Source organism: Lipophrys pholis (assembly GCF_963383615.2).
Source record: "Lipophrys pholis genome assembly, chromosome: 15".
NCBI lineage: Eukaryota > Metazoa > Chordata > Actinopteri > Blenniiformes > Blenniidae > Lipophrys > Lipophrys pholis.
Genome location: NC_137642.1, coordinates 20781614 through 20795756, shown reverse-complemented (window position 1 = coordinate 20795756; position 14143 = coordinate 20781614). Strand labels below are relative to the sequence as shown.

Sequence of the window (14143 nt, the reverse complement as noted above, 5' to 3'; positions counted from 1 at the left end):
AAAAAGGAAAAGAGAGATCTGACAGGAGATTCCATGTTGATGGCTGTGGCTGCTCTTCTGGAGTCTGCTTGGTGTGTTTGCCATCTATTGAACGTGACTCCTGGTGTCTAAAGCAATCACACTGCCTTTGGCTCAGGTTTTTTTTCCGTTTTTTCTCTGATTTTACATTTCCACATAACTTTTTGTTAAGAGTTCATATCCTATTGATGTGGATATAACAATTTTCTGTCAAACATATGTGAACGCATTACGTCTTTATTTCAGCTTCGTATCAACCTGCAACTGATCAGATCAAATATACAGTGAAAAATCAGTGTTTGTTTTTTTGTTGACTATGAGAAGATGAGATCTCTGCCAGGACTTGTAGGGACATTTCTAAAGATTTCAGAAATCTGAGAAAAAGCTGAAAAATGCTTAAAGTGTTTGAATTCTATTTCTTTGGGTGAAGTTAAGTAGAAACTAGGGAAAATTTGTCAGCTGTGTGGATAAGTTGAAATGTCCCAGAACAGTTTTGAGTTTGATGTGGAATAACAAAACTAAATATCCACTAAGACTTGATCAGTAATTTTTTTGACTCGACGTTTCAACGTCTTAAATGTTTTGAATTTATTCTTAACATTCTATTTTCCCGAATATTTCAACTGGAATCTTGATTCGCATGTACAAAATGTAATTGGATATTTAAACTTAATCTGGATTATTTTTACAATTTCATCCCAAATTTGCTTTTGAATATTTTTTGGGGGGGTTTTATTCTTGACATTTTGGATTCTGATGCCTAAATCTTTATGACTGTTCAAACTGTACATTGAGCTTTTCCATTTTTTGAAGACATCCCAACCTAAACCTCATTTTTTCACCTGTGAATCAAGTTTTTCCTCTCGTATTCTATGAGCTTACCATTTTGACATTATTCTTTACGTTTTGTTTGGTCAAAACAATATTCTTGGCATTCTTGCTTCAATCCTGATATATCTAAACTGCTTTTTTTCTTTAAAGGCCCCGATTAGCCGCCGTGGAGCCGAACTCAAGCCAGTCGCCATGAGAAGAAACAGAATGCGGTGTGTATTTATCTCATGTCGGTAGGACTTTAAGTTAGATGTTGAAGTATGTGTGCATCAGTACACAGTGTGTGATTGGCCCCCCCGCCCCTGCCGCCGCTCTGTCCTTCACTGGGGGTAACCACTGCTAATGCTGACTTGGGTGTAATAGGAAGCGAGGCGCCTACACATCTATATCTCGTCTTTAATTAGCGCGGTCGCCGGACCCCGGGGCCCTCTGACACCGCAGGCTGATGAGGCCGCTGTAACTGTCCAATAACCTGCCGCACACCATTACGGTTCGGCCCGAAATCGTATGAATTAAATCCTAATATTAATAAGCATTACCATTCTGTCCCGCTCCCTTTACATTATCCTCAAAGCCAATCTTAGCTCGCTGGTTTTGATGGAAGCGGGAATAGCCTGTGAATGGTTTGTGTGTGACATGCGGTGGTGGGATGAAATGGTGGTGGGGGGGGGGGTGGGATGTGAAGATTTCATTTCAGGATGATGATGTATGTGTGGGAGAAGAAGAGTGTGGGGGGGGGGGGGGGGGGGTGTCGGGTCTCACCTTTGAAATCAAACTGCTGGATGTTCTTCAAAGACTCGTGGATAAAGTAGAAACTTCCCAGAGCCTGCGAGACAAAGACAAAAGGTCGTGAGATATTTAGGGAGCAAATCGATGAAATTCAGTAAAAACAGTTTAAACTGAAAGCAACTGAGCGTGACACTTGACGTCAGCAAATTAAAGCGACGTCAAAATGTTGCCACGGCCCTGTTTACGCTGCAACGCTGAAGTGGAACCTCTGTGGCCGGAGTCACTGAAAACGCAACTTTTTGAAAATGGCTCCCAAAGGTGGAACTTTTCGAAAATGCTCCGTCTCCATGGAAACGGGAGGAAAACACAACTGTTCTGAAGCGCCGCCGCTGCAGTAAATAGTTCTTCTGCACATGCGCAAGCGGATGGACAATAACAAGTCTCATGACTCCCAGTTCATATTCTCCCACACATCTGTCCACATGAGTGTCTGTGTACTTGCCACTGTTAAAGTCTGTAGTTCTCTGTGTGTCTTGTTTCTTTACAAAAAAAAAGACAAACAACAGTCACCACTTGTGGACTGACATGCAACTACAAACTTATGATCATTTTCAATAAAAAAAAAACAAAAAAAAACATGATATTCAAAAAAAACGCCACCCTGTGTAATCATAGAAGTGAGATCTGTGATTTAATTTCTTCCAGAGAAGAAGTCAGTGGGACAGGAAGTAGAACTGACCGACTTTTAGCATTAGCACACCGTGCTAACAAGTAAAATCTGTCACACTAAAGCAAAAATACCAAAAAAATTCAAGAGAAGCTGGACCGAGGCGTACTTACTTCATTTTGTAAATAATCCGACTTAATTACACATTTTTGTTCATAACTGAATACAACAACCTGCGATTGGACTATTGCATACCCCAGGTTGTTATTTTTACAAATAGCATAAAAGCTTCACATTCTGGAGTTTCTGCTTTGACTGGTTCTGGGTGGAGTCAAGATTTTACAAGATCTTTCACCTGTTACGAGTTGTCCGTTAGTTTGGAAAGCTTTTCACCAGCATTCAAAGGACTTCTCCCGGTGGAAAAAAAAAAAAAGAAAAAAGAAAAGAAAAAGAAAAACCCTCTCGACTAATAAAGTGGAGTGAAAGCAAAGCTCGTTTGCACACTCCACAGCACACTTCACAAACACCCAAAGCTACACAACAACAGGTGCAGCGCTCCCCCCCGGTTACAGTACGCCCAGCGCTGTCTCCACACGCCCCTATCCACGACTCTCCTAATGTGACGAGTCAACAATTTCAGCTCTCAAAAGGACACATTCAGATGGACTTTTCAATGAGCAAAGATCAACTTCAATAGGCTTAAAATCTTAATTTTCCCTGTGAACAATCAGGAAACTTTCCCAGTCGGCGGACAAGCCAATCAAAGTCTGTGGGAAGAAGTGAGAGTCTCGCCGAAGAGGGGATTTGATGCGGTTCACAGTCCACTACACTGCTTTTCTGTTGGCCGCTTTACATTTAGGGCAAATGGAGGCAAAGCTCAGGCTCAATCCCCTGTGTCTTTGAGATAGCGAGACCTTTGGGCTTGGGGTAATTCTACTTTCTCCGCTCAAAGAGAGAGGCAGAGGAGAGGAACTTTTCCCCTGAAGAGCAGAGATGTGGTGAGAAAACATGGCGGGAGCGGGAGTGACGGGGAGGAACCGCTCAGGTACGCCAAGGAAGAAAGAGGCCCAATGAAGAAAGATTTGAACGTTCCCCCTGCGATTTTTTTTATTTATTTATTTTTTTTTATCCCTCGCTCAGGCCCGCCGCCTCGTCTTTTTCCCTGCTTCCCCGCGGTTTTGGGCTCGGCCCGGTCACTGCATTATTTATGAGCCGCCGGCACATCTTGAGATTAAACATTTGCTGATTTGTCAAAAGCACAAACATGAGGTCCTGCCCATCTCCTTGACATAGAAGTTCAGGCGACGGAAAGAAAAAAAAAAAAAAAAAAAACACCGTCGCACATTTAATTGATGAGAGCCGCGGCTGGTGACCCGAACCCCTCCGCTCGCACTTCCCCCCGCCCACCCCACCGGCCCCTCCCGCGCGCTCCTTCCCCTGCTGGGGAGGAGGGAAAAAAAAAAAGGGGGAGGGAAGCGATGGCGGCATCGGGCGAAGTGCTGGACTCAAGGTCACAGCTTCCCATTGCGGGAGGACGGCTTCCAGGAAAAAGGCCCCCGGCACTTATTTTCGCTCACTTGTCTTTATGTTCTCTTTCACCTTAAAGTGCCAACAACAGACTTGGGAGACGGAGATGGATCGGAAAACAGGGCCAGGGAGGGAAAACCGCGCCATTCATCAAAACGCTGCCACTATGCTAACCGCCGCTGTTTGTGTGAATATTTCAGCGGGTAGTCAACTAAAAAAGACCATTTTGAAATATTATTGCGCGACGGAGGAGAATAAAAAAATGGACATATTTCTTTTCATTACAAATTAGATTGTAGTCTGCAATTTGTCTGCCGAGTCACAGCAGTGTGACCACTTGACCGAGGGAAAATTAATAGACAAAAATTTTCGTAAATGATAAATGATTAATGGCCGAAGCCGTTTACCAAAACCCCGAACGGGTTCCCGCTGCTGGAATAGCAGCATTTTCTGTAATTTCTGCTTTACAGACAGTTCAATATCAAAATCAAATTTATCGACGCTTACATAATAGACTGTAGTGTAACACTGAGCCAAGATATTGTTCCCACCAGTCAGTTTCATGCATTTTTATGAATATATGGAACAAATCCAATAAGTCACCAGTTGAATGTTGTGACTCTTTAAAAGGATACTGATAAAGAAAAAATGTATATCACAAGTTACAAGAGAGAGAGAGAGAGAGGGGGAGAGAGAGAGAGAGAAAGAGAGAGAATTTTATCAATTAATTCATAATAATTTTGCATTTAACTGTTGGAAATAATTAAACTGACTGACAGGAAGAATTGAGTACCACAAAAATAAGAGGAAAAAATAACCTAAATCAACAAAGTAACAGAAACACAATCTATTTCTTTCTTTCCTTTAATAATAATAATAATAATACAATTTCAACACTCAACAACATGCTTGTATGTCCATTTATTTGGTAGCTTTAAAGGGAGTCTTATAATTCCACAAAGGGGAAATATTGATCTCAGCTCACTGCAGATATGAATGACAAAGAATTTCTAAACATTTAAAAAGTCCACTATGTATGATTACAGACTTATTGGTTAAAAAGAACAAATAAGATACATAAATTGTGACTATATTGAGTGAAAAAGAACACACACACACACACACACACACACACACACACACACACACACACACACACACACACACACTATATTATATAAGAAATTAATACATTTTCTAATAATCATCTTTTCAGCTGTTAGATAAGATTTATTTTTTTTCCTCATAACTTCACAGATTTGTTTTAGTTTAACACGGTGAGTTGGAAAAATGAAATGAAAATCTTGAATGAAAAAGGCTCAATTTATGTGGAAACAGACGCAAACAGTTGGATGTTTGGCTCAACCTGTTTATCTCCTTCAGCTATGTGGAGACTGATAAACACTCCTAACTTTGAAAGTGGGACTTTTTCCCAGTGGGAACTTCCCGTATTCCCAGCTGCATGAAGGTAGCTTCTTTCTCTCTGTGATGCTTCCTGCAGCACCCCCCCCCCCCCCCCCCCCCCCCCCCCCCCCCCCCCTTAACATCAGAGTCCAGTAAAAAGAAAATGAATACGACATCAAACAAATTAATCAATTATCAAATAAATGATAAACAACTGTGCTTAAGTGGCTATCCGTGTAATCGCAAAAATCTACTTAACCCTCAACCTCCGATAAATATTCATCTGACGTTGGAGGGGGGGATCAGAACCCAGCAGCTGCTGTCCTCTCTCCCTCTCTCTCTCTCTCTCTCTCTCTCTCCCTCTCTCTGTGTCTCTCTACCTCCCCCTCCTGCACTCTTCATGAAGAAGCTATTATATTAGCGGGGCGCAATTAATCCATTTGTCTCTTTACATGACAGGCTCCAAATATTCATTAGGGCCGGCCTGCGCTGACAGGCCGTGCTTATCTTTTACCAGTAGCTTTACAATGGCCTGTGTCAAACGTATGTTTGTCACGTCCCTCTTTATTGATTAGCTGCCAGATTCACTTGAAATAATTAAAAGTATATTTTACATATTTATAAACCCCGCTGCCACGGGGGATACTTAATTTTCCATTAGGAAAATGCAGTCTATTAAGTGCACCGCGAGGGCCGCGAGGGAGGCAAAGGGGGGAAATGAGTAATCGCTATAATTGTAGACAGAAAGACAATAACCGCGCCATAAAAGCGGGGCTTTTATGACTTGATCTGGCAATGCTATCTCTTATCACAACTCGTGTTGGCCGCGCCGGGCACAGATAAGGGTGCACTGACACACACCGCCGCACGCGTGCGTGATTGCGTGTGTGTGTGTGTGTGTGTGTGTGTGTGTGTGTGTGTGTGGTTGACATTTCCAAAAGCCCCAGCAGATAACAGGGCTTGAACAAGTCCCAATAGACTGGCTGCTGGGAAATAGAGAGTCGGGGAGCTTGCAGTACATAGCGTGCATTACTTTGCTCCGCTGAATGCTTTATCGATACCGGGGGCTGCAGGAATTAGACCCGGCCGACGGAGGGAAGCGGGAATCCCGTGACCCCCGCCATAGATTTTCTGTGTTTAATGTGAAAAATGAGCCATAAAGCAAACATAAAAGTAATAATTTTTCTTCAAGGTCTCACCTCCAATCTGCGCTAAAGGAGAACGGGCTGCGGTCCCCGGGAGAGCTGACACATGCACGCTCCGGTGTCACTGCACCACTTCAGAGGGTAATGTTCTGCAAGGCGTCCGCCATCGTGTCCAAAGAGGACAGCTTGGACATTCAGGGCCTTTTCCACAAGAACACCCTCCACCTTTAGGCTTCAACAACCTTCCTTTAAAAGATGAGGATGGTAAGAGCTCATTCACTATCATATATATGGAGCACAGACAGGGACTAAACTCTCCAGTGAACCTGTGAATACAAGACCTCTCGGACCTGTTCGTCTCACTTGATACCACATCGTTTCGCAAACGGTTCCATCTTAAATGACAGGCCGACCCCCAAAAATCAAGAAAAATATCCATTGGATATAGGGTGCAGTTTGAACCTGAGATTGAATAAAAAGTTCAATTATGTTCTCAATAAACAGGAACTGCATGCTTGAATGGACATGGAAACTAACTGAGTGAAAAGATGGCCGCCTTCTCGCATTACAAGTGAATAAATGATCAGATGATGCTACACTGATTTTTGTTCATCGTAACAATATTTCTCTTTTATTTTCGCAGGTACAGGACACACGACCCACTGAAATGAGCTGGTGGCCCATTTTTTTGATGGCGGCCGACTATTTGAGGAACGCCGCCACATAACAGACAGGAGAATGGGAATAATCACAATTTACCACACACCAGCTGATGAACCGCTCTTTTTAAACGCTGAATAAACAAAATCTCACCTCATCCATAATTTGGCCACTATGTGGCAGTGTGGTAGTCCATCCTCAACCATAGGGAAAGTAAAGAAATGTATGATCTATACCAGGGGTGACAAACATAAGGTCTGTGGACCAAAATTGGCCCGCCCAATAAGTAAATGATAAAAATCCTCTTCTTTTTTCTTTTTGTTTTTTTAAAACCTAATTTCTTAAGAGTAGCGAACACAACACAACACTGAGACCCGAGCTGAGTTATCGGTGATGTTGCCATGACAGCGATCGACCTCGGTGCTAACAAACTAGCATTCGCCTCAAAGCCTCGCTCTCCGTGTGACTTTGTAAAAACATGCATAATGCAACCGCTATAGGAGAAGTACTTTTTTTTTGTACATTTCACTGTATTTTTTAACAGAAGATTTCATTAAAGCTGGATTGATGTTGAGATTGTTCTCATTTCCCCAAGTAATTGTTTGATTTGAATATCAACACATTTATCAGGTACAATCTTCGCCACGACAAAGAAAAATCTTTTGAGTTTTAATTTAAAGGCTAACTTGCCAATATTTTACCGGTCCGGTCCACTCAAGAAGAAAGTGAGGTGAATGTGTGTTTGACACCCCTGATCTTTACAGTCTCTTTGGTACACGACGCGCAATTTCCAAATACAATCTAGTGATATTTTGCGATTTTTTTGATTTTATGTGTCAAGCAGTGGGAAAGATTCATACAGTTGTGGCGTATCATTTTCATACAGCAATGTTGCATTTAATATACTAAACGCAACTCGATAACAACGACTGACTTCCAACATCCAGTTAAATCCCATTTAAGGATTTTTGCCCTAAAAAAGCAGATTCTTGTACTTCAGGCATATGATGAATGGAGACGCCACCCCTGGGGCTCGTTTTATAAGATGTCACCATAAAACATGTGAGCAATTTCCCCCCCCCCCCCCGAACGTTCATCTTGCAATATGTTTTATTTTTAATGTAACCATCACAGTCCATCATCATTGCCTGGTGGATGAAACGACAAAGAAGGATAGAGAATAAATGTTTAGGGAACAGAGCTCAAAAATAGAGTTAAAAAGAATTGAGGCAAAAACAAAAAACTAAACCAAAAGGTCAAAAATGAAGTAAAAAAAATGGGAACATTTTTGTTTTGTAGGAATAAAGTCAACATTTTGATGATGAGACTGCATTTTAATGATATGTTCAGCCCTATTCCTATTCCAAACCTCTGAGTCTGGTTCTGTTGGAGCTTCCTGACTCTAATACGACCGTCTGTACTTTCTTGTTTGATTGGATTTATAGTTCATTAACTGTTTGCCTTTAGAAGTACCACAAGATGACTCAGTTGTAACTGGTCTTTTATAAAGAAAATTGGATTAAAGTGTTAAGACTGGGAAAAAAAAAAAATATTTGATTAATATGTCCCATTATGACCCAAAGAGAAAAAAAAAAAAAAAAAAACACCCTGCAGTTGAGCCAAATCCTCTTGTGATTTGGACGGAACACCGAGTCTGCATGGGATACTGGAAGACTGCATGTGAGAGCTCGAGTGGTAAACTTATTAATCTATTAGTCGATGGAAGGCAAACCAAGTGGCAACAGTTTTATGAGCCGAATGAGATGGGCTGATAGAGGTTATTAGTTTTGGATGTTTGTTCAAACTCTGTCTCACGGCCGAAAAAGCTTGTCTTGCTTTATTGGAGCCAAGGTCGCCGAGCTCAGCGATAACCGGGGAGCCGCAGAAATAATCTCCAGCCTGTTTACCAGCACTTCCTTTACAGCGACACTTGTAATCAGGGTTTTGTGGGCGTGAGAGCTGGTGGCAGCCTCCTCAGAGAAATATCTCCTCGGGGTATTTCCGTGGCATTTTGCCTTCTGGACACCATGGACACAAAATGGGCTGTTTTTTCAGTTTATACCTCGTTGCTCTAAAAAAAAAAAAAAAAAAAAAAACCCTCCACACCCTCCCTGGAGCCCGATCATCTGTCACACCCCGAGCAATGCCGCGCTTCCCACGGACACGCAGCCGCGGCGGAAACGACTCGCGGATGTGTGCACACGCGGACGCGGTCTTATCGGAAAAGGTCAATCAGATATGCTGTCATGAAGGGACGGTGTCGCGATACATCAGGACACGCGTGCAGTGTCAAAGCAGCTTAGAGAGGGAGGCTCGGGCATAAGCTCTGACTAATAGGTACATAATATCCTCATTAGTCACACAGCACCAGCAATCATACGCGGCTAAATCCCCCAACGCACTCCCAATCAAAAGTGTAAAAGGCGAATCCCTCAGCAGACAATAGAAGAGCGAGCGACGTGCTCTGACAGCTACGAGATTTAGAAATTCAGCTTCAAGATGGGCTCGCGGCGTCCCAGCGAGGGAGCCATTGATATGCAGGGTCGGGGGCTGAAAGAGCACCTTCACCGGAGCCTCTCTGCACAAATCTCCAATACTTGCACAAACAGCCTGTTTGTCATCCGGCAAGGAAAACACCCGGGCACAATGGTGAACAGCATCAATAGAGGTAGCTTGCATTTTTATTTTTTTTCCCCTCAGGCCAGAGATAGAGGAAGCCGGAGTGTTTTTCTACCCCTTTTGAGCCCGTCACCCACCCCCAACCTGCCATATGAGTTTGCCAAGGCCCTCTCTCCCAGTGCCATTGATTGAGTATTCAGTGTATTGAGCCACAGTGTCTATTATTCATCGGCTGCCTGGAAGGCCTGACTGGATACACAGACAAAACTCTCATTAAAACTTCCTCTGTCACTTCCTGTGATTTGAAAGCGGCCCTGGGTGTTGGAGCCATCCGTCACGTCCTGAAGGAGCCCTTGTCTCTAGGGTGCCCTGAAGGGGGGCGGAGGGGGTGGTGGCTTTAGGTAAAGGAGACTAAAGGTTAGAATCCAGAAGAACCCTAAATGTACAATACTGAGCTCAGACTAATTAAGATTTAAGTTAAGCTTTCCCCTCCTTAGTGCACTTCCACTCGCCCCTCAGCATGAAGGACACTGTGTGCAAGGAAATTGGTTTATACAGCGGAGCAGCACCAGTATTGATCCTGCAGCATTAAAACAGGAACAGCACACCATCCGCTGTGATCCTGGGAGGCCACCTGAACCTTTGTTTGACTGGTATTATGGCCACACTAAATCATATCGACTTCACTGAAGCCTGGAAGTATGGTCAGATGAGGCTGTTCATGCCAGAATAATATAGTAATGATTTCATCAGCACTGTATACGTTTTTGAATCAACAGGTCAAACGCAGAACTGCTACTATATCATCAGTTGTGTTCGGGGTGCTTGGGGAAAGTTTAGTCTTTCCACCAAAAATCAGAAGGAAACCCTGTTCACACACATTACCAAGTGAAAACTGTGAATTTGCATTACGTTTTGATTGTCCATTTACGACTTACTGGCAGAGCAATGCTGATGCATTTCACTCTTCTGAATTTAACAGTTCTCCTTCAGTAAAAAAATACAGCACCAACTAGTGGCCTGGCATGCAAACTCCAGCGTTTTCTGTGTTTCAGTGTCCATGGCGATCCATATTTAAACATTACCGTTTGAACGTGAATCTTTCTCTGTGCGAAAAATGCAAGAGCAATGCTGTTCTCCACCCGTCACTGAGTTATAGAATAAAACAGGAAATAAGTTTGAAGGTGATTTCTCAGAGGACTGTGAAGGATTTCACCATAAATGTGTTTTTTCAGCTATGTGGAGGGCGTCAGCCAATAAGCCTCACCAATCAGACGTCCAACTCTTGATATCACACGATGACTTGATATCAAACCGAAGCTCTGTATACATTTAAAACCCATTTATATGCAATGATTTCAAGTAAAATCACAAAACTTTCATCGCGTTTTGGGTGTTTGTTCACATGACAACGGCGCTCGGATGCACTGAAACCGTAACTTTTGAAAAATGGCACCCAAGGTGGTTCTCCCTGTACATTTGTGGGTTTTTGGGGGGTTTTCTCCCGATCCCCAATTTTCCTCCCACCGTCCAAAAACAGAATTTGAAGCAAAACGGTTGCAGTGTGAATGTGAATGCGTTACTGCCTCTCTGTGTTTTCCCTGTGGTGTACTGCCTGCTGAAAGCGGACATTGCCCATAGTTACCTCAGACCAGCTCCAGCATCCTGTCACCCTGAGTTGGATACAACGGTACAACAAAAGCAATTTAGAGAATAAAACCTGAGGGGAGCCGTAAAATGTTAGCATAAGATGAAAATGAATGTCTTTGTTGAATCAATAATTAAATAAAATGAGGATGGTAGGACCCTTTTAATGGTAATGAAACTGCTCGGATTTTTCACTTTGGACTACATTGGTTACAGACTTTGGGTTCAGGAAACGTCTGCATACTTTTATTGATCGTCTACTTCGAGTAAGCCTCCCACTGCTGCGCGGATCTGCAACGATACCTGGACCTCGTCCCCGTTGACTCTCAAAGCTTCTGGCTGAGCATTTCCGGGCTCCCCACTTCATTATTCTAAAATCTCCCAGAATGCAGAGCGACATACGCTCATGATTGATCTCAAAACCACTGATTTTATTTTCCTTTGAGGAAAATATTATGGATGGGTCTAAACAAGGCATAATTGGCCAAACCCGCGGCAGCGCCTGACCTGCCAACAATCCAGACCCACTCCCAAGGTTGGCTGCCTCGCTGGGAAATATTGTGCATTAATTTCATTTAGTCTCCCCTCCAACATTCAATGGTAGAAGTTAATTAAATTGCTTGTCCATTGTGTTCATCCACTTACAAAGTTAATGATATTGTGCCGGGGAATTAAAGAGCGTTTTATAAAGCGCACGGGATGGGAGCTGGCAGGCACTACATTGCCCAGTTGAACCCTGTCAGTCGGCGGGCCCCCGGACCCCCTAATTAGCGGTGAAATGGATGCTTCCATCTGCCAATTTCCTGCCATGCTCATCAGTCGTAGAGTCGCTCCTCTAACCTGCCCGGCAGAGGGGTCTAAGGCAATAAAACCATCACGGCAATGACATTCAACAAGAAAGAAAAAAAAAAGAAAAGAAAAGAAAAGTGAATACGCGTTTACATGATATGACTCAGACTTTCAAAGGAGCTGCTTTATAATGCCGCTATTCTCTTTGCTCCAGACCACATGATTGGTGTGTCCTTTGGCATAATCCTGATGGAGGAGTTTGATAATTTTGTTTAAAAAATGTTCAGTACGCACCGTAATAGCACCTTATTTCTGTGTTCAGACAGAACAAATGTCTTCTGATAAAGCGGTAAGCAAGAAATGTGGTTGCGTCCAATTTGATTGAACACTTGTGGAGACATTTGTAAGAAGGGAGACAAAAAAAAAGTTGGAAAATCATTTTATTTCCATCCAATGTCTAACTTCCTGTAAGCTCTGATCACTAGAGGGAAATGATTAATGCTCATATGTATTCCGACGGCGTATTTACTAATGCGGTCCCGCTATATCAGCAGTTTTTAACGAGGACATAAAAAAACAGAGGATCAAAGCAAATGGGATTACACCTGTGGGGGCCTGCGCCGCCGCTGACCTCTTAATGAGGTTGGGTAAAAAAAAGCGACCAGTTACGACGCAGAAATGATGTACATAAATTCACGTATTAGATACATGAAATGGAGCCGGGGGGGGGCGCTTAACATGTAGCATATGGAGAAGAGCGGTAAACTGAAAAGCGGCAGATGTTTCGCAAAAAGACTTGTTGCCCGAGGAAGCTTGTAAACGCAGTTGTAAGGTGCGTGACATCAGGGTTATTATTAACTGAGCTGGAGGTGTGCAACCCAATGTCACCCTGGAACGGTCCCATAGAGTGCCGCACTTTAAAAAATAAAATCCGGGATATCGAACCTGTGTTACTGTCTGACTGTTTTACTTTGAGGCTGCAGGGTGACATCTCGTGGTGAGAGTCTCTGGTTTTCTCACACATCTTCTGGCGACTCGACATTCGGTTGCTCCACTCTGGACTACGGTACGAACATCACCACACTTGGTAGAGAACAGTGAGCTTCACATGAAGGTAGGAATGGCCGATCACGATGTAGGACCGTCCGTTTTTTACCAATATAAACCCGAGCGCCTGAAAATCCAACATAACAAATAAGAGTTTTGCACTAACTGCTCACTGCAAAATCAAAATCGTGCACGCGTTAGGCCGATCAAAGATTATAGAAATATTTAGCTACAGACGCAACAGCCACTCCACATGGATGCTGGTTGAAGGAGCACAATACAAGAAAAACGACAAGGATGATGAAGCTGGAAAGTATCAAGAAACTTGTCTGAGTAGAAGTCTGTTAAATTATCTCACCTTGATAGAATTCAGTGCCGTCAGAACATTATTTTAATAGTGACGAGGGCATTTAAACAAAGCATGTAGAGCACGTTTACATCCCCCAATCCCCCGTTTTACATACATCCAAGGATGAGATTGGTCTGTAACTTTGTCATTTCAATGAAGCCCAGGTCAAACTGCAGCAGAACACAATTTAATCAAGCGAGCAGTGAAACGGGACGTAACAATCATTCACTGGCGAACTGCGAGGAGCGATACGTTGGGCAATTAGAGTTCTAAAGAGGAATTTTGCAATGTCGGCCCCCCCCCCCGCTAACAGGGTCAACCGCTCCACTCTAAGTGTATCAGACGTCTGCAATTGGGCATGAAAAGGCCTTTGTTCCCTCTCCGCAGGAAAATAATCTTTTGAAAGCGATCCTCAAATAAACCGTCGGAGGTCGGCGTGGTAAACGGCCACTTTCTTTAAATAACGTCACCCGGGGAGGGGGCTTGACAAAAGTCATCATTCTAAAAGGGGATATGAAGACGATGAATATTTGCCTTATTAGATTGTTCCTAAAGATGAAAAATCAAAGTCTGAACAATTGAGATATCCATTAGCAATTAAAGTGACATTACCCCTCCCTACCCCCTCGGTTTTCTCAGGCCCCTGCCTGGTTGCCAGAGCCATTATTCAATTGTTTCGGATGCCGGGGGATACAACGTCTTTAATATACT

At 43.1% G+C, this 14143-nt stretch overlaps 1 protein-coding gene across 2 annotated transcripts in view; it reads right to left on the bottom strand.

The window, feature by feature from the left end:
• Positions 1-14143, bottom strand: part of inpp5a (inositol polyphosphate-5-phosphatase A) — a 165029-nt gene that overhangs the window by 75675 nt on the left and 75211 nt on the right. For both annotated transcript variants that reach the window (XM_080481882.1, XM_080481881.1), the window contains exon 5: positions 1612-1675. In XM_080481882.1, coding sequence (XP_080338008.1) covers positions 1612-1675 — 64 coding nt within the window. The remainder of the gene's footprint in view (positions 1-1611; positions 1676-14143) is intronic.